This window comes from Chlorocebus sabaeus, chromosome 19 (genome assembly GCF_047675955.1).
Source record: "Chlorocebus sabaeus isolate Y175 chromosome 19, mChlSab1.0.hap1, whole genome shotgun sequence".
Taxonomy (NCBI): domain Eukaryota; kingdom Metazoa; phylum Chordata; class Mammalia; order Primates; family Cercopithecidae; genus Chlorocebus; species Chlorocebus sabaeus.
In genome coordinates, this window is record NC_132922.1 from 20502706 (window position 1) to 20527215 (window position 24510).

Here is a 24510-nt window from a genome sequence, read left to right on the forward strand (position 1 = left end):
CACCGACACCGAGGCGGACTGGCAGCCCTCAGCGTCGCAGTCATGCCGGCCGGACCCGTGCAGGCGGTGCCCCCGCCGCCGCCCGTGGCCACCGAGCCCAAACAGGTACCTCTCCCCCGCCCCTCAACCTGCAGCCGGAGCGTGGGCCTGGGTGCTACTTACTTGAGCGGGAATAAGCGGCCGCTATGAAGGGCTTGGAGGGACTGCAAGTCCCAGGAGGCTGCGCGCTTCCCGCGCAATGGTGGTGGTTCTGGTAACGAAACCAGCTGCCCTGAACGGGGTTCTCAAAGTGGTCCGCGGAGCAGCCGCGTCGGCACGAGCCGGGAGCTTAGAAATGTGGAGTCTCCGCCCTAGACCTTTTAAATAGGGATCTTACATTTGAACAAAATCCTAAGGTGATTGATTTGTAAGTGTGAGAGGCGCTGATCTAGCCCATCCTGTGATCTTCTGTGGCAGTTGGGGCCACCGGCCCCAGCCTTTCCCCAGTAATGCCCAATTTCCCAGCCTGGGCGGTACATCTTTGGATGTTAATTCTCAGCATCTATTTCGGTGTCTGCCCCAAGCCAGACACCGTGCCACGCTCCCATGTTACCGGAATGAATGGGGCACGGGGAGCTCACAGGCTAACGAGAAGACAGATACACGAGAATGCTCACCAAATGTTTATTGTTCCGATGGCCGTCAATGATACAGTGTCAGCCCGCCCTTAATAAACCTCTCGAATCTCAAATGTGTATAAACCATTGTAGTACGGTGTGATATGCCCTGTGATAGAAGTTTCAGGTACAAATCTAATCAACATTGCTTGCTGGGGTAGAAGGGATATTAAGGTAGGGAAACCCACGGGAGTGAGAGGTAAATTTCTTTTAGAAGAAGGAATAGGAGTTTGCCAGGCAGGTGACTAGGGAAGGGAAATAACATCCTTTATTCATCCAGCAAATATTTATTGAGCATATATGCTGATCATTGCTTTGGGTTCGGAATAAGGGGGACATGACTGAAGAAGCCATGCCTTTTCCACAGATATTTAAGTACCTGTGTGTCCCTGGCATTTTCCCAGGCATTGGGAGAAAATAAGGTAATGGACAGATAATATGCACAAAGACACAGAGTTAAGAATCAAACGGTGTCTCTGATCAAGAGTAAATGAACAAGTGTTGAAGCATAGAGCGTGGTGGCAGGAGATGCGATTCTTTCTTAGGATTTGAACTTTTCGTTGTAGACAATGGGAAGAAAAGGGAGGGTTTTAAGCCAAATAGTGACATTTGTGTTTCAGAAATTCAGGTAGGCAGGGATGTGGAGAGTCACTACGAGGAGGGGAGGCCAGTCATGCTATTCCAAGGGGCTGAAGGCCTGGCCTAGATTAGGGCAGAGGGGTGGGCAGGCTTTCCAGCCAGAGTGGTGTGTTAGAATTCTGGTTCTGCCAGTTGGACATTAAGCTCTCCATCTCTCAGTTTTGCCATCTGTAATGTGGAGATATTAAGAGTACTTGGCCGGCCCAGTGGCTCACGCCTGTAATTCCAGCACTTTGGGAGACTGAAGCAGACAGATCACTTGACAAGGTCAGGAGTTTGAGACCAGCCTGGCCAACATGCCAAAACCCTGTCTCTACTAAAAGTAAAAAAAAATTAGCCAGGTGTGGTGCATGTTTGTAATCCCCACTATTCGGGAGAGAATTACTTGAACCTGGGAAGCGGAGGTTGCAGTGAGCCAAGATCATGCCACTGCACTCCAGCCTGGGCGACAGCAAGAGAGAGTCTCAAAAAAAAAAAGAGTACTTAATCTTATAGGCTTCTTATAAGGGTTATAAGAATTAGTATATTTAAAGTGCTTGGGAAAAATACCTGGAATCTACTCAGTGCTTGATAAAAGTTTTTTTTAAGAGACCGGGTGTCGTTCTGTCACCCAGGCTGGAATGCGGTGGTGCAGTCGTAACTTACTGAAGCCTTGAATTCCTGGGCTCAAGCAATCCTCCTACCTCAGCCTCCTGACTCACTGGGATTATAGGTGCAAGCCATTGTGCCCAACTTTATAAATGTTATTATCATTGAGTGTGGAAGCTGAGGAAGAGAGAGGAGCCCCAACTTTGTGGCGTGGACGACTGAGTAGCTATTCCTGAGGAAAGAGGTTAGAGATGAAAGTGCCCAGTAGTTAGCTGGACCCGAAGCTGTTCAGTTCGCAAGAGTGTTCTGGGACATCAGTTTGGGCCAGATTGTATAGAGGCGGGAGGGGAAATGGAGGACACTGTCAAAACTGAGAAGAGAACCAAGAACAGAATTGGGCGGTGGGAGCGGGGATCTCCAACTTCACAGAGCAGGAGGTGAAACAGGCCAGGAAGGAAACTTGGATGGAATGGTGAGCAAGATGGGAAGACAGGTAAGAATGGGGTCTAGGAGTTGAGAGTTTTCGTGAAGGAGTGGTCACTATTCACACACAGATAATGGCTGTAGGCAGTCGTTTTTGACTTTGTCAAGAGCACTTAAAATGAATGGGGACCAAATGGGACGCAGGGAAGTGGGATCAGCAAACTGAAGAGAACTCAGGATGTTAAGCTGCCAGAGGATGGGGCGGGAGAAGGCAGCGGCAGAAAGGAACATGGAGGCAGAGGAGAAACTTCATTTTTCTGAGATAAGAGATTTGACCCTTTGTTTACTAAGGGGAAGAAGCTGCTGGAGAAAAAATATTGGTACTTATGGCATAGTTAATGCTGAACATTCCAGTGGAATTTCACAAAACACCTGAGCATTGAATGTTGGTTGACAGTGGAGTAGAGGCAAAGAGCGAGGGCATCCAGGGCAGAAGAATTTGTCAGCAAATAGTTTCCCATTTCTTTATTCAGCAAACAATCATTAAAAATTACATGCCAAGCCCATCGCTGGGTGCGTGGAGTCCAGACATGGCCTGGATTCTGGAACATGGTTTCTCAGAATGTAGTCGGAGTCCCTGCATCTGAATCACCTGGGCATTTGGTAAAAATGCAGATTCCTGGTGTCACTGAGACAGTCCAACTAGAGAGGAGCCAGGGAAGCGGCTGTTTTCCCTGGGTCCCCAGGAGCAGCCCCCGCAGGTGCAGTGAACTTAAGAGAACTGCTTTTCTGAAGCAGAGGGTTCTAACCTGAGGGAAGTCTGTAAGTGAAAGTCTACTCTGAATGATATCCTAGAGGAGTGTAATAGTGGAGAACCTGCTCTGAACCAGGGACTTTAAAACCTTGTTTCTTTTCCTGTTTTCACAGCCCACAGAAGAAGAAGCATCTTCAAAGGAGGATTCTGCACCTTCTAAGCCAGTTGTGGGGATTATTTACCCTCCTCCAGAGGTCAGAAATATTGTTGACAAGACTGCCAGCTTTGTGGCCAGGTAACAGAGCTACCTGGGTGGGTCAGAGGTGGGTTTCAGCATGAAGAGATTTCAGCACTGAATCAACACAAAGGTTTTTAAAGAGATGTTGTTGGCTTGGGCCTTTTAGTTCATAAAAAACCACAGCATGGCACTGGGGTAGGCAATAGGTAGGACTGGTGTCCCTGACACAGCATAGCAATAGCCAAAGTCAGGATCACACTTAGCCCTGCAGTCACCAGGAGCCTCTGCTTCCAAAACTGGCCTGAGGAAATGCCCGGAAAGCTGCTTTGTCACAGATGGTGTGTGTCTGTACCTGAGCTGCTGGCCTGAGGAAGATAAAAAGGGGAGTTTATTATTCTTATTGTGCAAACACCACATTCCAAGAGCCTCAAATGACTCATCTGCAAAATGGAACAAAATGCCATCTCAGAGTTGTGAGGCAGGAGCGAGGTCATGGGGCTGCATGCAGTTCAGTTCCACGCAGGTGCTAGCTGTCTCCTCAGATGGAATGGGAATTGCTCAGAGTTCCTCCTGTGTCTCCCCATAGTTCCGTGCAGGTGCTAGCCGGCTTCTCAGATGGAATGGGTGTTAGTCAGAGATCCTCTCTCTTCCTATACTTCCATGCAGGTGCTAGCTGTCTCCTCAGATGGAATGGGAATTGCTCAGAGTTCCTCCTGTCTCTCATACTTACCCTCACGTCCTTAGATGGAATTTTTCTGATGGCCCCTTGACTCCAAAGGTCAATACATCCTCTAGGGTATTTAAGGCATTCCTTTGGCAGCCCTCAGGTCGTGTCCAGCCTACAGATGTTTTGTTTGTCCTCACAGTAAGTTTTCCAAAACTCAATTTGTTGCTAGTATTTAAAAATGAGGAGGCCAGGTGCTGTGGCTCTTGTCTGTAATCTGTAACCCTACCACTTTGGGAGCCCAAAATGGGAAGATAACTTGAGCTCAGGAGTTTGAGACCAGCCTGGGCAACATAGCAAGACCCCGTCTACAAAAAATAAAAAGTTACCTGGCTGTGGTGGTATGGGCCTGTGGTCCCAGCTACTCAGGAGGCTGAGGTAAGAGGATCAATTGGGCCTGGAAGGTTGAGGCTATAGTGAGCTATGCACTCCATCCTGGGTGACAGTGAGACCCTGTCTCAAACCAAAACAAGTAAAAATGAGATTTCACAATCAGTCTGGATTTCTGGACAGCTCCTTAGTGTGTGGAAGCAGGCTCAATCAGCGTGTGTTCTCCAAGGATCACGTCACTCCCCTGAGGCAGTGTCTCAGTCAGTATACATCATTTAACGGATGTTCCTTCCTTTCCCAACCTAATAAAATTAAAGATTACTTAGGTTAGACTTTTTTTTTTTTTTTTTTTTAATGACACGGAGTCTCGCTCTGTTGCCAGGCTGGAGTGCGGTGGTGCAATCTCAACTCACTGCAACCTCCGCCTCTTGGGTTCAAGTGATTCTCCTGCCTCAGCTTCTCGAGTAGCTGGGACAATAGGCGTGCACCACCACGCCCGGGTAATTTTTGTATTTTTGGTAGAGATGTGGTTTCACCATGTTGGCCAGGCTGGTCTCAATCTCTTGACTACATGATCCCCCGACCTGGGCCTCCCAGAGTGCTGGGATTACAGGCATGAGCCATGGCGCCAGCCTACTTTTGTTAGATTTTCATTGCGTCAGCTCTGCAGATTCATCTCATTACATTTCAAGGGCTTTGATTACCCTGAGTATTAGGTTGAAAGCTGTTCTGTGCTTGATTGAACGTTATGATGATAATTGGGTCATGTCAGATTTAGACTGTTTGTTGTGTTTAAGATAAATGTTTAATGGTTCTTAGCCGTGTTCATGCTTCCCCTTTTCCCCTGATATTTTAAAAACAGAATATACAGAAAAGGGGAGTTGGGTGAAGAATCACCATATTCTTGTTACCAGAATAGTGTCTACCAGCTGTTTTCAGTTTTTTCTGTTTCCTTCTGTCCTTGGCATCTTTTTTTTAGATCCTTGTAATATTAGCAAAGATACTTTCATATTCAACTCTGTGTTGTAAGCATTTTTCCATTGTGCTCCATGGTCTTCATAATGCCCTGTGGTCCTTTATTAAGAGGATGCATCATGTAGAGGTGAAATACTTTCCTTGACTTGGCCACCATTTCTGTATTTTCCTTAGAGGAGGAGGTTTCCAACATTTCTTTTTTAGAGACAGAGTCTCGTTCTGACATGCAGGCTGGAGTGCAGTGGCACGATTATAGCTCACTGCAACCTCGAACTCCTGGGCTCAAGTTATCCTACCACCTCAGCTTCCTGAGTAGCTAGGACTACAGGTGCCTGCTACCACACCTAGCTAATTTTTTATTTTTTTAGTTTTTCTGTAAAGATGGGGTCTTTCTATGTGGCTCAGGTTGGTCGTGAACGCCTGGCCTCAAGTGATCCTCATGTCTCAGCCACCCAGAGTGCTGGGATTATAGGCATGACCACTGCACCTTGCCTGTTCCCAACGTTTCATTTTGGCAAAGTAAGCTGTGGGGAAATCTCTGAGCATTTTCTTTCCCTTTTAGATTGTTTCCTTAGAAGAAAATTCTGTGTGGCTCATTATTGGCTAAAAGAGCATCTTTGAAAGATTTCTTAAACATTTTGCCAAGTAGCTTTCCAATAATTTTGTGCCATCCTTTGCTGCTAAAGAAATGAGTGCGTCCAAGGTCCCTTTAAATGTATATGACCAGGTTAGGTGGCTCACACCTGTAATCCCAGCACTTTGGGAGGCCAGGGTAGAAGGATCGCGTGAACCCAGGACTTGGAGACCAGCCTAGGCAACATAGTGAGACCCCTGTCTCTACAAAAAAATAAAAGTTAGCTGGGCGTGGTGGCGCATATCTGTAGTTCTAGCCCCTTGGGAGGATCACTTGAGCCTGAGAGGTCAAGGCTATGATCATGCCAGTGTACTCCAGCCTGGGGCAATAGAGCAAGACCCTATCTCAAAAAAAAAAAAAAAAAAAAGGAAAGAAAAAAATCCGAAGCCACGCACATCCCTAGATTGATTTTTAGCTATGGTGATTGCTTTTGTAGGCATTTCTGAAATCTGTGAGCCAGTGTGGTGGCTTACACCTGTAATCCCAGCACTTCGAGAAACTGAGGCGGGCAGATCACCTGAGGTCAGGAGTTCGAGACCAGCCTGGCCAACATAGTGAAACCTCGTCTCTACTAAAAATACAAAAACTAGCTGGGTGTGGTGGCGGGCGCCTGTAGTCTCAGCTACTTGGAAGACTGAGGCAGGAGAATTACCTCAACCCGGGAGGCAGAGGTTATAGTGAGCCAAGATGGTGCCACTACACTCCAGCCTGGGTGACAGAATGAGACTCCGCCTCAAAAGTAAATAAACAAAGTCTGTGAACTTATGGTTTACATTGCAACAAAGAGACCAATATCCGAGTTAAAGCAGACATGCAGAACTCTGTGTTCACTTCTCCTAGGTTCATGTGTATTTATGGAGCATGCAGTAGAAATCTACAACTGAGCAGTTTTCCAAAAGTTTTTTCACTAGGTTAGGCCTTTCGTTTCCTGCATGTTCCTGCAAGAAACTAAAGTGGAAATTACCCTTAAAAAGTCCCAGCAGCTGGGTTGAGTCAGAATCATGTTTTTTTCTGTTGAAATCTATTCCTTCTGGTGGAGAGTATGATTCTAAAATTAACGTTAAGCTAATTTAAAGCAACAGAATAGTTTGGAATGAACATACCAAGCCTTCTCATTGTTTTATCTTTCAGATTGTTCCCGGATGGGGTAAAGTTATGGCCTAGGTAGTGGTACAGGAGACAACCAGGCCCCCCTTTTCCAGGAGCCCTTTGTCTGCCTGAGGCATTTGCTGGGTATAGTGGCCTAGTTGAGCAGGATTTAAGTGTGCATTCACCTTCATTCTTATGTGTGGTTTGCATTATTTAAGGAGTAGGGAGAATTTTTTTTTCAAAGCATGAGGTTCCAGTTAGACTAATGTACTGTCAAATTGAGACCTCATGATGTTAGTCACACGGCAGGGTATGACCAGGACTTGCTGAGGAGCCAGCCTGGGTGTTGATCACTAGTGTGGCACATATTGCTGTACTGCTTGATCTGGGGTACAGTATTGCGTCTCTCTTAAAATTAAAGAAAACCTTTTTTTTTTTTTTAAGAGATGAAATTTCATTTTGTTGTCCAGGCTTGGATATGATCTTCTGGACTCAAGTGATCCTCTCGCCTCAGCCTCCTGAGTAGCTGGGACTACAAGTGTGTGCCACTGTGCCAGGCTCCCACCCCCTCTTAAACTCACAGGCCAGGGATGTGAAAGTCAGAAGAGAGTAGAGCCGGCTGGCTGGCACCAGATAGATGCTGGGGCCATGCCTTGGTGTGTTTGGGGCAGTTCTAAGTACAAGGTTCTCACCAGAGGAGCAATGGAAGGCCCCACAGACGATGTTTATGGAACAACCCCTCCTAGCCCCTTGCATTTGCAGGCTACTGTATGATTTGAAAAGACTTTAAGGGCTGGGTTCAGTGGCTCACGCCTGTAATCCTATCACTTTGGGAGGCCAAGGCAAGTGTATCACTTGAGCGCAGGAGTTCGAGACCAGCCTGAGCAACATGGCGAAACGCCATCTCTACAAAATATAAAACAGATTAGCCGGGCATGGTGGTGCATGCCTGTAGTCCCAGCTGGTCAGGAGGGTGAGGTGGGAGGATCCCTTGAGCCCAGGAGGTGGAGGTTGCAGTGAGCTGAGATTGTACTACTGCACTCCAGCCTGGGTGACAGAGTGAGACCCTGTCTCTAAAACAAAAAGAAGACTTTGGCATCTCCTCAATAATGTTTTAAGGTAGAAAGGGAAGCTGGTGTTAGCTGCTTTTTACACATGGGGAAATGGAATCAAAGAGTAGTTTGGTAACTTGCTCTGGGTCAGAGTGAGTCAGTAGTGAACATGCAACTTGAATGTGTTCATATCTTGTGTCTTTAAGGTCCGTGTATTTTCTGACTGACACAGGTGTTGAAGTATTACTGTTGGGACATTTTAAAAATCAGGTTTCCCTAAATATCATTACAGGGACATTTTGTCATTATCCTGAGGTTTTGAAGGCTTGCTGGGGACATGGGGCATATCTGGGGAACCATCCCAAGTACAGACAGTGGTTGGAGACCTCCCTGCTGATCTTACCACACCCCTGTCATCTGAAGGTGCCTTATACAGCTGTACGAGGCTGGGTCCTTGCTGAGCATGTTTCCTGTGTGGGCCTCACCAGTATAATTGGGGTGGTTTTAGGCAGTACTTGGACAAGGCATTAAACCAACTAATTTGTTTTGTTTTTGTTTTTGTTTCTTAAAAACAAAAGACAGAGTCTCACTCTGTTTTCCAGGCTGGAGTACAGTGACACGGTTCTAGCTCACTGCAGGCTCAGACTCCTGGGCACAAGTGATCCTCCCACCTCAGCCTTCTGAGTAGCTGGGACTAGAGGCACAAGCCACCATGCCCAGCTAATTTATTTTTAAAATTGTTTGTGGAGTTAGGCTCTTTTCTGGTTGCCCAGGCTCAAATCAACTAAATTTTCATGTCTTTCAGTCTTTCTCGTTACTCAGAGGGCAAAGTCTAGGTTTGGTGTTCACGTACCTTTTACGCCTCTCCAGCACTTGCTACCCCTTTGAACTAAGAGAACTAATCTCAGCAAACTTCCAGCTAAACTTTGACAGTGTTACTTTGTTTTCATCATATTCACTTAAAATAAATGAGCGATAGCCTAGGTGGTTTTGGAAATGACAGAACTGGAAAAGGAGCTAAGGAATGACTGGGTTCAGGGAGACCCCGTGGTAGAGGTGGCCTGGTTCGAGCTGAATGAGGCACATGGCACTGATCGCCGATGCCACGAGGCTGGAGGAGGACATCTGCTGTGCTGAGGGCTGGACTGGTTTGAGCAGTGGGTGGTGGCAAAAAGGACGTTCCAATGGGCAGTGTCCTAGATCTCAGCAGGCACAAGGGATGTGGTGTTTATTCTTGCTGTTTTTTCTCCCTCTAGAAATGGGCCTGAATTTGAAGCTAGGATCCGACAGAACGAGATCAACAACCCCAAGTTCAACTTTCTGAACCCCAATGACCCTTACCATGCCTATTACCGCCACAAGGTCAGCGAGTTCAAGGAGGGGAAGGCTCAGGAGCCGTCAGCTGCCATCCCCAAGGTCATGCAGCAGCAGCAGCAGGCCACCCAGCAGCAGCTGCCCCAGAAGGTTTGGAGCCCAGTGCCCCCTTCACTTACGCAGGGCTTGAGAGGGAAGCAGGGATAGGGAGGGGGTACACAAATAACTCTAAACCTCACAACCACCCAGGGAGAGAAGTAAGGTTGTTATTCCCATCTCTCAGAGGCAGACTGAGACCCAGACAGCAAAGTACTGATGTTAGTTGGCATTTCCCAAGCACTGCTTGTCAGACTCTGTGCTTATAACTTCAGGAGTCTTGTCTCATTGACTCCTCACAGAGGCTGTATGAGGAATCTGAGAGTCGGGGGAAGTGTGATTTATTCAAGGCCTTGCTCAGGGTGTGAGGGCAGTGCCATGATGGGTGAAGGGCTTCCTACTTGGCTGTGCTGAAGGATGCAGTGTGGCCTGTGGGCTCCTCCTTATGCTCTCCCTTCCCTTCTGTCTTTTCTTCCCAGGACCCTTCTATCTGGCCTCCCCTAATACTACTTCCCTGTACTGAGGCCCAGCACTAGGGACTATTAGGGTTATGAATGAAAGAGAGAGGCGGACATGTTATTCCTCCTGTCCAGACCTGCCTTCTGTACTCCTGAACCATGGTGGAAAAGGCAGCTCCTCCTTTTGCAGTGGGATATAAAGGTTGAGGTCAGGTTCTAAGACCTTACATTGTAGTGTACTACTCCTAGAGCCTCAGGCTACCTCAGTTTCTTCTTCTATAAAGAGGATTCACAGTACCTGTTTTACCTCACGATTCATGCAGAGGTCATGGAAACATTTTGTACAGTGGGGTTTTCTGCACACACGTAGGCCTTCCGCACTTCCGTCCCTCTGGGATGGGATTTAATAAGCCATATTCCTGTTGGATCTTCTGTCACCCAGTTTTGGCCCTCAATTTCAAGGCAGGAGCAGAGGTACAGAGGGGAATGGTTCTCACTCAGAGCCATTCAGGGAGTTGAGGCCATAGTTGGCTGGGAAATCAGTGCTCTTGTGATTTAGAATTCTCTCACACCAAGTGCTAGTGGTGTGTGCATAATTAACAGAAGTCTAGAGGTTCACAGCATCCTGTTGAGGGGTATACCCATGTCCCCTCCCCTCCCCTGGAGCCTGTTCACTCCTATGCCTCTTGCCTCATACTCCCTTTGCATCTTAGGTCCAAGCCCAAGTAATCCAAGAGACCATCGTGCCCAAAGAACCTCCTCCTGAGTTTGAGTTTATTGCTGATCCCCCCTCCATCTCAGCCTTCGACCTGGATGTGGTGAAGCTGACGGCTCAGTTTGTGGCCAGGAATGGGCGCCAGTTTCTGACCCAGCTGATGCAGAAAGAGCAGCGCAACTACCAGTTTGACTTTCTCCGCCCACAGCACAGCCTCTTTAACTACTTCACGAAGCTAGTGGAGCAGTACACCAAGGTGCCTGGGTAGGATGGGGCTGGGGTCCTGGGCCCAGGAAAGGAAAACATCTTACCCTTGGAATCACTGTGTCCACTCACTGTCTGCAAGGACATCGCTTCTCCATGGGGCCTCTGAGCACATGTTTTGAATCCCAGTTTAATGTAAAACCTTGATTTCTATTCAGTTATTTCTTTCAGTGCAACACAGACTGCTTGTTTCTAAAGAGAAGGGAAGTACATGCTTGCTAACTACCATTAGGCGATTGCCTGCTATGTGACAAGGCCAAGTGGTGCTTGCTGCTTTTAAGTACATTTCCATTTTCAGTTGCCTAGTAAGGCCCTGAGAAGAAGTCAGCCTTTAACAGTTGCCTCCTTTTACCTAATTTAGTCCTCACAAGAAGCCATGAGGTGTTTTCCCCCCATCTTTCAGAAGCAGAAATGGGCTCAGAAAGGTGAAGTCACGTACTCAAGGTTTGTCAGTTAGTAAGTAGCTATGCTGAGGTTTAAACCACATTTGACCCTAAAACTTTGGTTCTTCAGCTTACAAAGTGCCTTAAATTGGAAATAGCATTTAAATAGGCGTTGAGAGACGCTTTGATGTGATATAAGTCAGTATAACTAACATCACTAAGAAATTATGTGTGCAGCATCTTCTCATTTAATCTCCAGTAGCCTATAAGGTAACCACTCTGATTATGTTCACTTTACAGAAGAGAAAACAGGTGCAGTGAAGTTAACATGGCCAGGGACACATAGCTAGGAGGTGGCAGGGCCGGGGCTTGAGCTCTGGCATTTTTACTCCAGACTCTAAGAGCTTGGTTATCATGTGACAGAGCTGCAATCAAGAATCTAGACAAGTCAGTTCTGGCATTTAAAGTAATTAGATTATTAATGTATTGCAAAGTGTACTGGTATAGCTTTGCCTGTGGCACATTTTTCTTGCCACACATATCATGGAGGTTGTTTTCCTTCTGTTTTCAGTGGGATGGTCTGTACATCTGTTCTTCATATCCAGAAACAACACCTCAAAGATCTGACTTGAAAGGACTTGAGAATTTCCTAACTTCACTCACTTTTAAATATATAATTAGAATTGTAAAAATGTGTGTGTTTAAAAAATGACCAAATCCAGAAGCTAGTATGGTAGCTTAAATAACGATCATTGAAGGCCCAAGGCCAAAGAGTTACTATAAATATGCAATATCAATTTTAAAGGAGCCCTGGATTAATTTCTGCCAGTGGACTGCTTCCAGGTTTAAAGGTCCCAGATGACTTTTTATTCTGTTACTTTCCTGTTTTTTCTTCTTCAGAACTTGGGTATTGGCATTTACCACTGTAACTTGAGGGTACTGGTGTCTGTTTCTAGCCATGGAAGACTGAGCAGATAGATTCTTGGGGTAAAGGTATAAGGAGGGACTGGGATAGGGCTGAGCCACTTTGCCAGTGGCATTAGAAGCTTTTTGGGCCCTTTAGAACAAAGGCAACATTTGTTCTCTCAGTAAATATTCATAGTCAGACATTATTCAGGGGACTGGAGATGTAATCGTGAACAGAAGAGAAATCCCTGTCTTGGTGGAGTTTCTAGTCTAGTGAGGAGGAGTCAGGTGCATTGTTAGTGTCTGTCACATGGTGCTGAATGCTATGGAGAGAAAGCAAGCAGGGGGCAGAAATAGAGGGAGGTGGGGCAGGTAGACTGCGATTCTGAATAGGATAGTCAGGGGAGACCTGTGCAGTGTTTTCGAAAGGATAAGAGCAGGTCAGTCTCATGAAAGTAGCCATCTCGTACTGACCATGTTCTGGGTAATCTGCTAGTGCTTTGCATGCTTTCCTGCTAATCCTTGAAGCAGCCTTTTTAAGTTCATGGTGCCAACTTTGAGTGGTGGTGCCATTATTTTGGAGAAGGAAATCAAGTTACTGAGGTGACATAACTTGCCCAAAGTCCCACAGCCAAGTGGAGCTGGGATTGGGACACAGAATCCCATGCTTCCTCATCTCCTGTGCTTTATCACAGGCCCAGGAAGGTTGCCTCTTTGTACCGCATTGTAAAGCACTGACAGTAGCTTTAACTCTTCTGTATTTCAGATCTTGATTCCACCCAAAGGTTTATTTTCAAAGCTCAAGAAAGAGGCTGAAAACCCCCGAGAAGTTTTGGATCAGGTAAACTGAATAGGATTTCTTGCAATCAGTTACTGATGTTGGGTTCTGTTTTATGTTTGAAAACAGTCCCTGAGGCAGGACCTTGTTATGTTCCGGTCACAGGAATGGTGAGAGAAAAGGCTTTGTTAGATACAAAGGCCAAAGAAACCTGGAGTCCGGATGCTTCCCAACATACCACAACTTTCTGCTTTGCTCTCAGCTTCAATATGTCTCCCTCTTTTCCAGTCTAACTAGAAGGCAGAAGGCCAGCTGCCAAGCAGATCAGAGGGTGGAGGTTTCATTCTATCCGAACTCTGTGCCTGGGTGGAACCCGGTGCAAATGCCATAGTTTGGAACCATACTTCCATTCTGTTTTGAAGGAGGCGCTGGCTTTGATGAAAGCCCTGGAGGTGGTAGCCTCATCAGGAGCAGACACTGCTTCAGCTTAGCACCGAGCTGTTTCCCATCTCTGTAGGTGTGTTACCGAGTGGAATGGGCCAAATTCCAGGAACGTGAGAGGAAGAAGGAAGAAGAGGAGAAGGAGAAGGAGCGGGTGGCCTATGCTCAGATTGACTGGCATGATTTTGTGGTGGTGGAAACAGTGGACTTCCAACCCAATGAGCAAGGTAGGTCTGTGAGGAGTGACTCCAGATGGGGAGCCACGAACTCTGAGACTTCCCAGGAGGCCTTGTGCAAGCGTTCCTAGAGAGCAGCAGAATCTCTCAGAGGGCTTTATCAGTGTCTGCTTCTTCCCTGCTCCCAAAAGACTTTGGTTCTACCGCTTTGCCCAAGTTAGATTCAGTAGCTACTTGCCAGACCCTAGATGGGCCTCTGAAGATGGCTGGAGAGAAAACAGACATAGCCTCAGCCCTTGGGAAGCTCAGACAGGGCAAATAGATGGGTCTTTGATAAGGAATACCTTTGCCTCTGGCTCACCCTCTAGGGAACTTCCCTCCCCCTACCACGCCGGAGGAGCTGGGGGCCCGAATCCTCATTCAGGAGCGCTATGAGAAGTTTGGGGAGAGTGAGGAAGTTGAGATGGAGGTTGAGTCTGATGAGGAGGATGACAAACAGGAGAAGGCAGAGGAGCCTCCTTCCCAGCTGGACCAGGACACCCAAGTACAAGACATGGATGAGGTAAACTGCTGGGCGGGCCTGCGGGATGACCTTTTCTCCTGAAGCCCCAGGAGATTGAAGTGCTCTCCACCAGTCAGATCCAGCTCCCTGGTGAGCCTTGAAAGGAGGCGTGGGTCCTGAAAAAGGCCATACAGCTGCCCAAACCCAGGCAGTACAGAGCCTCTTTCCAGCTCCGGCAACAAAGATTCATTCATAGGCAAGGATCTAAAAGCTGTGCTGACCTGTTCTGTGGCCTTCTCCCTGGCCCGGACACTCTGCTCTCACTGCCTCGTGCCAGCCCTCAGTTAGGGAACTCACTGCATTACCCTATTCTGTTTTGAGCTCTCAGCTGGGCTCCAAGCTCCCAGAGCTTTTCTAAATGTAGCCCACACTTCCTTTCAGGCATCCCTACCCCCTTCAAGCCAGGCCCTCCAGGCAGGCATGGAGTCTCCAGAACCAGACTGTTCTCCCCCTCTCGGAAAGAATTTGTGCACAGCCTGAGAAGAAAGGGCCCCTGTCTGTGGGAAATGACTTTTTCTCTCCCTCCCAGCATTGCTGTGTGAGCGGCTACCATTGATTGCCCACTTGCCCCCCTCTGCCACTCCCCCAGCACTGCCCCCCCAGCATGTTAAGTGCCCTTGGCCTCTTGGGACTGCCTGGTGCCAGCTGCTGGAAATGCCTGGGAGGAGTGCTAGGAGCATGGCCCCAGCGCTCCCATTCATGCTGTGAGGAAGCAGGTTGGCCTGCTGCCGGCTGGCCTCAGCTGCCCTGGGAGGCTTAGCACATGGATGCTGGCTGGCAGAGGCCAAGGCTCCTTGCCACCCAGAGAGCTGCCAGGCTCAGCTACAGGGATGTGGCCTCAGCCCCTCTTTGAGTCCTGCCATTGCTTTGCTTTTCAGGGTTCAGATGATGAAGAAGAAGGGCAGAAAGTACCCCCACCCCCAGAGACGCCCATGCCTCCACCTCTGCCCCCAACTCCAGACCAAGTCATTGTCCGCAAAGACTATGATCCCAAAGGTAGGGCCTGCTTCCCAACCCTCGGACTGCCCAGGAAGATCCTGTGTGCCCTTGTGTGTTCCTCACACCCGTCTTTCTAGGAGGGCTTGAGGTGCAGCTTATTGTAAAAGCATTGCAAGCCCATCTGTTACAGGTTTCATGGTGGGGAACAGGGCCCAGTCATTTCTGGTGCCCTAGTTCCTTTCACAGTGCCAGGTACAAGAGTGGCGCTGAATAGATGCCTTGATGAATGATGCATGAATGAAATACCACCCTCTTGACTCAGGTGGCTGCCCATCAGTGTTCTTACTGAAACATCTGTTTCCTTTTAGCCTCCAAGCCCTTGCCTCCAGCCCCTGCTCCAGATGAGTATCTTGTGTCCCCCATTACTGGTGAGAAGATCCCTGCCAGCAAAATGCAAGAACACATGCGCATTGGACTTCTTGACCCTCGCTGGCTGGAGCAGCGGGATCGCTCCATCCGTGAGAAGCAGAGTGATGACGAGGTGTACGCACCAGGTGAGGTGAGGGTTCCAGGAGAGCCCATGATGATCGCCAAATTACAGTCAACTTCTTCTAAGCAAAAGAGGTCAACAGAAGCTTTTGAGGAGAGTTGCACCCTATGATATTGCAAGAGAACTCCCCACTTTCCAGAGGACTCCCCATAGAAATTCCCCAAAGGCAGACACTGAAGGAGAGGACATGTGCCTGTTAAAATCCCAGAGAAAGCTCTGGCTTTAGCTGGGAGGGCTTCCTGTGGCTGTTTAGAAGGAAAGCACTGATGGCTGGAGTACCCTGAGCTGCTTGGAATGGGGCAGGGACTGTGCCAGAGGTGGGAGACTGCACTTCTAGTTTTGACTCTGCCACTTACATCATGTGGCCCTTTCCACACAGTTGCCCTCTCTGACTCACCATCTTATTTATTTATTTATTTATTTATTTTATTTATTTATTTTATGAATGAAGGAGTTTTACTCTGTCTCCCAGGCTGAAGTGCAGTGGCGCCATGTTGGCTACTACAACCTCTGCCTCCCACGTTTAAGCAGTTCTCCTGCCTCAGCTTCCCAAGTAGCTGGGATTACAGGCACGCACCACCATACCCAGATAATTTTTGTATTTTCAGTAGAGATGGGGTTTCACCATGTTGGCCATGCTGGTCTCCAATTCCTGACCTCAGGTGTGATCCTCCTGCCTTGGCCTCCCAAAGTGCTGGGATTACAAGCATGAGCCACCTTGCCCGGCCTACTGTTCTTTTCTAAGTCAGAGGGGTTGCACAAGCACTGGGTTTGTAGGCTTAGTACTGATTGGGTAGCTTTCCCCGAGCCCAGAGGACAAGAGTGCTGTGTTGGGACCCTGAGTCACCCTCATTCCATGGAACCGGCCTCCTCCCTGCACACCAGAAAAACTGCTCTCTTATCAGGACATCTGGTTTATTTTCTGTTTCCTCTACCTCTGTTTTGTGACTGTACAGGTCTGGATATTGAGAGCAGCTTGAAGCAGTTGGCTGAGCGGCGTACTGACATCTTCGGTGTAGAGGAAACAGCCATTGGTAAGAAGATCGGTGAGGAGGAGATTCAGAAGCCAGAGGAAAAGGTGCGGCTAAAGTGGAACCTAGTGTCTTCTCAGCCCCCCCGTCTTTCACACTTGGGCTTAGTTCCAGGAGCATTGTGGCTTTGCTTTCACTTGCAGGTGACCTGGGATGGCCACTCAGGCAGCATGGCCCGGACCCAGCAGGCTGCCCAGGCCAACATCACCCTCCAGGAGCAGATTGAGGCCATTCACAAAGCCAAAGGCCTGGTGCCAGAGGATGACACCAAAGAGAAGATTGGCCCCAGCAAGCCCAATGAAATCCCTCAACAGCCACCGCCACCATCTTCAGCCACCAACATCCCCAGCTCGGCCCCACCCATCACTTCAGTGCCCCGACCACCCACAGTAAGCCAGCATCTACCCTGCAGCTGACTTTTTAGAGCTTTGTTCTTGAGTCGGACAGTGTTGGCTGAGACGGGCAACTGCCTTACAGTGTGGGGTGGGTCAGTTTGAAAGAGAAAGAGCCCTTTAAATGCAAGTGGGAACCTCTAGCTTAATCTGTTTGTGGAGGAGGGTTGGAACAAGGAGGGAGGTGAGAGGCAAATGTGAGAAACCAGTTAGCGTCAGAGAAGGGCTGCAGGTCTTATTGGGTCTGTGAGGACTGCTGGCCTGTCTCCAGGAGATTTAGTCGAGGTCTCAGCTCCTCTCCCTATTTTTTTTTTTTTTTTTTTTTTTTTTTTCTGAGACAGAGCTTCGCTCTTGTCGCCCAGGCTGGAGTGCAGTGGCACGATCTCGGCTCACCGCAACCTCTGTCTCCCGAGTTCAAGTGATTCTCCTGCCTCAGCCTCCCAAGTAGCTGGGATTACAGGCATGCGTCACCACGCCCAGCTAATTTTGTATTTTTAGTAGAGACAGGGTTTCTCCATGTTGATCAGACTGGTCTCGAACTCCTGACCTCCGGTGACTCGCCCACCTCAGCCTTCCAAACTGCTGAGATTGTAGGCATGAGCCACTGTGCCCAGCCAAGGTCTCAGCCTCTTTAGTGACTCTTTCAGTGATTGCCAAAGTAGCTGGTCAAATTTGACCTGCCAAGTCCCAAGTAGAGAGAGTGTCATTCTCGGGCTCTCAGTAGCTCAGTTCCTGTTGGACGCCCAGTGTGAGGCCACAGTTTCTCAGTCCCAGGGGGCCAGGACGGAACTGTCTAACCTTCATCCTCAGAGCTGCAGGCGGCCAGTTGCCAACTGTGTGTGCCCTTGGAGTCCAACTTTGGCTTCCTGTAACTTGTGGGTCTCTTTCCTGCACAGATGCCACCTCCAGTTCGTACTACAGTTGTCTCTGCAGTACCTGTCATGCCCCGGCCCCCAATGGCATCTGTGGTTCGGCTGCCCCCAGGCTCAGTGATCGCCCCCATGCCGCCCATCATCCACGCGCCCAGAATCAACGTGGTGCCCATGCCTCCCTCGGCCCCTCCTATCATGGCCCCCCGCCCACCCCCTATGATTGTGCCAACAGGTCAGTATCTCTTGCATCACTTTCCAGGCCATTAGGTCAGGGACCACAGGCCAAGTACTGTCAACAGAGCTGTGGCTGATGCTAGTGCCAGCTGTTCCAGCAAGGTGTCCAGCCCAGAGGAGAGGCCCTGGCTTCCTGTGTGAAAGATCCGCAACCCTAGAGCTGGGAGCCACCATTCCTGGTAGAAATGGGAGGCTGAAATGATGTAGCCGGTGTCTGCATTCAGGGATCAGGTCCCTAACAGGCTCAGAGGCCTGAGAGTTGCTTGTTGCCTGGCACTAGCTCCATCCGTCAGTCCTGCCCCTCCTGCAGTCCTCTGCTATCCAGTCTGGGCAGCCTCGCAGGTCCCCCTGCTGGGGAACCTGCTGGCTGCCAGACTCAGCAGGGAACAGCACTTCACACCTCTGACTAGACGAAACCTTTGCAACCTCCTCTCTCAACTTTTCATCAGCCCTGAGTCCTGGGCCCATTCTGCCCTCTCATGGGGCTGCTTATTCTTGTCTTTGCAGCCTTTGTGCCTGCTCCACCTGTGGCACCTGTCCCAGCTCCAGCCCCAATGCCCCCTGTTCATCCCCCACCTCCCATGGAAGATGAGCCTACCTCCAAAAAACTGAAGACAGAGGACAGCCTCATGCCAGAGGAGGAGTTCCTGCGCAGAAACAAGGTATGTGATCCCAGAATGCTGCTCAAGTTTCTAGCTGGAGGGTTCAGCCCCGCCCCTGTCGTACACTTCCCAGACTGACCCTATTTTACTCCCAGTCTTGGCTTCTGGGGCGTAGGTCAGCCGCTGGAGGCATCTAAGGGCTTCTGAGCACACCGTGAATGTCAAAAATTAGAGGAGCAGAGAGCATTGGTGGTGATGGTGATGGTGGTGGTGGCAGAGGTGGTAACTGTGGTGGTCCCTCTGGTGTAGACTTAACAGGCCAACAGGGAGACCCAGCTGCACAGACCACAACTCAGGTGTGAGAGGGACCCTAGACCCCTGGAGGAAATTGTGTGTGGTGTTTTAAAATTTACTGTGGCCTTCCTCCCCAGCTCTAGCCCTTAGGAGGTCTGCCTGTTGGGTGGGATCCTGTTGGGGTCCTGCAATAAGGGGAGGTGGGGACCTTGTCACTGCCAGTCCCTAGAGAAGCTTTCAGGCTGCAGTGAGGATACAGAAACAGCCCCAGCTTCTGCTCCCCCAATGTCTTTGACCAAATTATTTGTTTGTTTGTTTTTCCCCCGCAACCTCTGCCTCCCGGGTTCAAGTGATTCTTATAACTCAGCCTCCCAAGTAGCTGGGATTACAGGTGTGCATCACACACCCAGCTACTTTTTGTATTTTTAGTATTTTAGTAGAGAGGGGATTTTGCCACGTTGGCCAGGCTTGTCACCTGGCCATAAGTGATCCGCCATCTTGGCCTCCCAAAGTGCTGGGATTACAGGCGTGAGCCACCGCACCCACCCTGCTTGTTTGTTTTTTAATAATAGTTCCCATTTCTTAAATGCTTAACTCAAGTACCAGGAAAGAGCTAAGTACTTTACAGATACTTCCACTCAATACTCAAAACAGTCATTAATCCTCTCTGATGGATAATGACATTGAGGCTCAGACAGACCTTGTTAGCTGGGAAGCTGAATTGGGAATCCAGGTCTTCTGACCCTGCAGGTCATATTCTCTTCCCTTGGGATGTGCAGAGTATTTTCACCAAAGTTCTTCACTTTAGCTCCAGACTCAGCAGGAGACAAGATAGAGATTTTTTTAAAGAAAAGAAACCTAATCTTGCAAGGGGGGAGTGACTTGTACAACCGTACAAGTGGTATCAGTGGTGAATCAGGCCAGAGTCCAGGAGCCCAGATGCACGGTTGACATTGTCTGGACGGGTCTCGGGATAGCAGAGGATAGTTCTTTATTGGCTCAGGGCTCTCTTGGCATAATGAACACCTCCTGTTTTATAGGGTCCAGTGTCCATCAAAGTCCAGGTGCCCAACATGCAGGATAAGACAGAATGGAAACTGAATGGGCAGGTGCTGGTCTTCACTCTCCCGCTCACGGACCAGGTATGGGTTGCTGCCACAAACTGGCATCGGGTGCATGGGAACCAAGCAGTCAGGGGAAAGCTTCCTCTAGCTGGCCTTACCAAGGAGTTGAATGACTGCTGCTTGATCCCACAGGTCTCTGTCATTAAGGTGAAGATTCATGAAGCCACAGGCATGCCTGCAGGGAAACAGAAGCTACAGTATGAGGTGAGTCAGTTTGTCCACAGACCTGCCCCTTGGGTCCTGACACTTCTGCTTTCACAGAAGCTAAATCTCTCATGGAAGCCAAAAGGGGAGTGAAGTGATATCTGGGTGTGGCCATCTGAATCCGTCCTAGAAGTCATGATGGTGGCTGGGAGTGCTGGGGCAGGTGTGCCCAACAATGCAGGGCTCTGGTGGGGTCACAATAGAGTTTTGTGTGGGATCTGTAAGATTCTTTGCCTCAATGACGGGGCATAGAGATTTAGGGACTAGACTTAGGTATGCTCTGGTGGGTTCCTGATCCAGTGGTTGGGCCATCCCTGCCGGTGCGACCTCAGGCGGCCTGACTTGGAGGTGATAGTGTAACCCCACCTGATGCCAGGTCACACGGAGGTGTTATGTTCTTCCTGTCTGAACTTGAACAAATCCCCGCTGTGGGCCTCAATTATCTCTATACATTGAGGCTGTTGGGCTAAGTGATCCCTAAAGATCTTGTGATTTCAGAGTCAGTGCTCCATGGAGTTGGTCAGGGCCAACTTTTTGGGGAGTTGAGCTTTTGAGCCAAATGTTGACAAAGGGGAGGAGCGTAATTGGTGGGAAGAAAGGAAACGGGAGGAATGAGAGGCCTCTAATCCCCAACACCTTACCTTCTCTCAAGCTCCTGTATTTGCTAAGTCCAGAGCGCAAACGGACCAGGTGCACAGTTGAAAGGTTGCAGCAGTATGCCCAAGGCTGGGTTGCCCCATGCTAAGGCATGCTCTCTGTTTTCCAGGGTATCTTCATCAAAGATTCCAACTCACTGGCCTACTACAACATGGCCAATGGCGCAGTCATCCACCTGGCCCTCAAGGAGAGAGGCGGGAGGAAGAAGTAGACAAGAGGAACCTGCTGTCAAGTCCCTGCCATTTTGCCTCTCCTGTCTCCCACCCCCTGTCCCATACCCAGGAGCCCCGCTGAGGCCTTACCCTGCCTGCATATTTGTTTCCCTCTTAACTTAGTTTGGGAATTCAAATTGTTCTGCAGAGGTTCATTCCCCTGACCCTTTCCCCACCTTGGTAAGAGTAGCTGGGCTTTCTAAGCCACTCTCTGGAATCTCTTTGCGTTAGGGTCTTGATTTGAGGACATTCATTTCTTCAAGCAGCCAATTAGCAACTGAGAGCCCAGGGATGTCCTACAGGATAGTTTCATAGTGACAAGTGGCACTTGGCTAATAGAATATGGCTGTTATTGTCATTAATCATTTTGTACCTTGACATGGGTTGTCTAATAAAACTCTTGGACCCTTGTGAAATCAGTTAAATAAGACTTGTCCCTTGGTCACCTGTGCCCTGCCCAGATTTGATGCAGTGGTAATAGTGCAGAGTGCCATGTGGCTTCTCTCTCAGGATTTTTGGGCTTTGTAACTAAATTCTTGCTGCCCTCATACTTTTTATGTATTAGAATCATATTCGTATTGCCCTTTTAAAACATTGGGATCCTGCAGAGGCCTGCCCCTTGTATTTAACAGTAATACAGGAAGCATGGCAGGCACCACGAAAACCAAGGATAGATGGTGCAGTCCCTGTGTCAGTGGGCGGTAGTTTCCTGTCGGCCTGGAATCCCATCACCTGATTGATTGGCTCTGTGGTCCTGGGCAGGTGCCTCATAGGTGTGTGGATATGATGCGGTTTCTGTAAAATGTATTTAACAGATACTTAATTGTACTAAGGTCATGTGCCAAGGGATAAAATTTAAATAATTTACTATTTTAAGCATTTTATCCATTGTAACTCACATAATCCTCATGTGAGTATTCCTGTTTAACACTTGAGTAAACTGAGGCACAGAGAACATAAGTTGCATGCCCATAGTCACACACTGAAAGTGAAAAGAGAATGTGTGCAAAACACGTCACAGTCTTGGTTTCTGAGTAAAGGCAGGCTGTTATCTTTAGAATCAAACTATCACAGGGAGATAGGCGATGCTGTGGGTGTTGAGGGAGGAAGGTGAGAGCCTGTTGCTAACAATTTCCTGGTTTTAAAGCTAAGGCTGATTTCACTGGGAAGATCTCACGTGTGTGTAGCCCCTGAGAATTCCCAGTGCCTTTTATTTGCAGTCCTTCCATTTGGCCCTCCTAGCTGCCCCATCAGGTCATCTCCAGGGCTCAGAGGGGTGAGACTATTTCCCAAGGTCACAGAATCAGCTCTCTAGTCACCAGCCTACCCCTGCCTCTCCCTCTCACCCGGAGTCAGTCCCAGTTTTATGGCTTTATTACCAACTGCTGGGTCCCTCCCATTTTCAACTTGATTGATGGGATGTCACCCCTTATCCTGTCTGACATTTGCCTCTGGCCTGGTTGCTAGAAGTTTGTCCCAGGGGCCAGAGTTGAAATTTGGCTTCCTGAGGTGGGCTTTGTGGTTTGGGTGCCTAAAGTAAGCCCACTGTGGTTGCCCGGCCGTGGCCAACGCCAGAAATACCCCTGAGCACCACTGGGTCTCATTCCAAGAAGGAAGAGGGTCAGGAGACCTGGGGAGTCTCATACTCCAAGCTCTTCTTTCTTTCTGGGAGCAGTGGGCAGGTCATGGTGTCAGGGCACTCACCCCCACAGACTGGCAAACCCTGCAGAACTTCCGTGGCTGAGGCTGTGACCGGAGGCCAGGAATGCTGTTGGGTGGAATGTGAGTGAATGGGCCCTTTGAGCTGCCATCTAGAGAGCAGATCGTTTCCTGGAGCTCTGAATGAACATCTGTCCTGGTTTGCTCAGACGCAGAAGCTCCATTGACCATGAGGCCTTGCAAACATCAGTGGCCACAGGCCCAGTATGCTGCCTGGCCCTGTACTAGTTTAGGACCTGCAGCATGTAGGTAGCGTCCTGGTGTTTATAATACAAAGCTGCTCTGCGCAGCAGCTTTTCGGATTCTTGCAATCTCCTGAGGATTATCTGCCCCATTTTTAAAATGAGGTGGGATACCCAAGGTCATGTAGCCAGTGAGTGCTCTGGGGACCACACTGTCTGCTGTGTTCCACCAGACCACACTATGAAACAGGAATAAATGTTCCTGTTGCAGGACTGCTGGGAAAATGGGTGGGGTGGCACTTAAATCACCATAATTTTGAAGACTTGCACACACAGGGCTCCAGGAATTGTAGACGATAAGGAATTTCAGTTCTACCCACTACTTAAGTACTTGTCATGTACTCTTAGAGGAGGCCAGTAATGATCAGAACCATTTTACTTTAAAATTAATATATTGTATTAGAGAATATATTAAGTGGTTATATTGGGTTATGTTAGGATATATACTTGAATGGAAATACATGTACTATTAGCAGTCATCATATTTCACTTATCCTGTAATGAGACAAGAAAGCATAATATAGCTCTACTCATGGATACACATACCAGTGTATAAGATTTTTAGAAGTTTTTTAAAAATAAAAGCAAAATGTAAGATCTTGGAGATACGATCATTAACTCTTACCAGATACGGAGATTTGCTCTTAACTATTCTGCATTGTTACATTTTTTAAATTCTGCATTGTTGTCAGGTATGGTGGCTAACGCCTGTAATCCCAGCACTTTGGGAGGCTGAGGCGGGCAGATCACCTGAGGGCGGGAGTTCAAGACCAGCCTGACCAACATGGAGAAACCCTGTCTCTACTAAAAATACAAAATTAGCCGGGCATGGTGGCATATGCCTGTAATCCCAGCTACTTGGGAGGCTGAGGCAGGAGAATCGCTTGAACCCGGGAGGCAGAGGTTGCAGTGAGCCGAGATCGCACCATTGCACTCCAGCCTAGGCAACAAGAGGGAAACCCCGTCTAAAAAAGAAAAAAAAAATACACACACACACGCACACACACACACACTGCACTGTTAAAGAACACTCCGCCTGGTGAGCGTCCTGCCACCAGAGCACTGCCACTCCCTGACACCATGCCCTGCCAGTGCTCCCAGCATGTGAGTGAACAGTTCTAGGTACCCTTGGATGCTACAATCCATGAAGCAGGACAAGATAAACTGCTGCCAGGCACAATGGCCCACCTAAAGTTCCAGCTGCTTGGGAGGCTAAGAAGATTGAGCCAGGGAGTTCAAAGTC

At 48.7% G+C, this 24510-nt stretch overlaps 1 protein-coding gene across 1 annotated transcript; it reads left to right on the forward strand.

The window, feature by feature from the left end:
• The first annotated feature begins 1 nt into the window (after position 1).
• SF3A1 (splicing factor 3a subunit 1) lies at positions 2-23864 on the forward strand. The gene is made up of 16 exons (XM_007975394.3): positions 2-105; positions 3234-3355; positions 9359-9566; positions 10684-10941; positions 13005-13079; positions 13534-13684; positions 14002-14195; positions 15074-15191; positions 15503-15688; positions 16641-16762; positions 16859-17104; positions 18004-18211; positions 18721-18875; positions 20150-20251; positions 20366-20437; positions 21204-23864. The coding sequence occupies exons 1-16, from the start codon at positions 43-45 to the stop codon at positions 21303-21305; spliced, it is 2382 nt and encodes a 793-aa protein (XP_007973585.1). The 5' UTR covers positions 2-42; the 3' UTR covers positions 21306-23864.
• Positions 23865-24510: the final 646 nt, after the last annotated feature.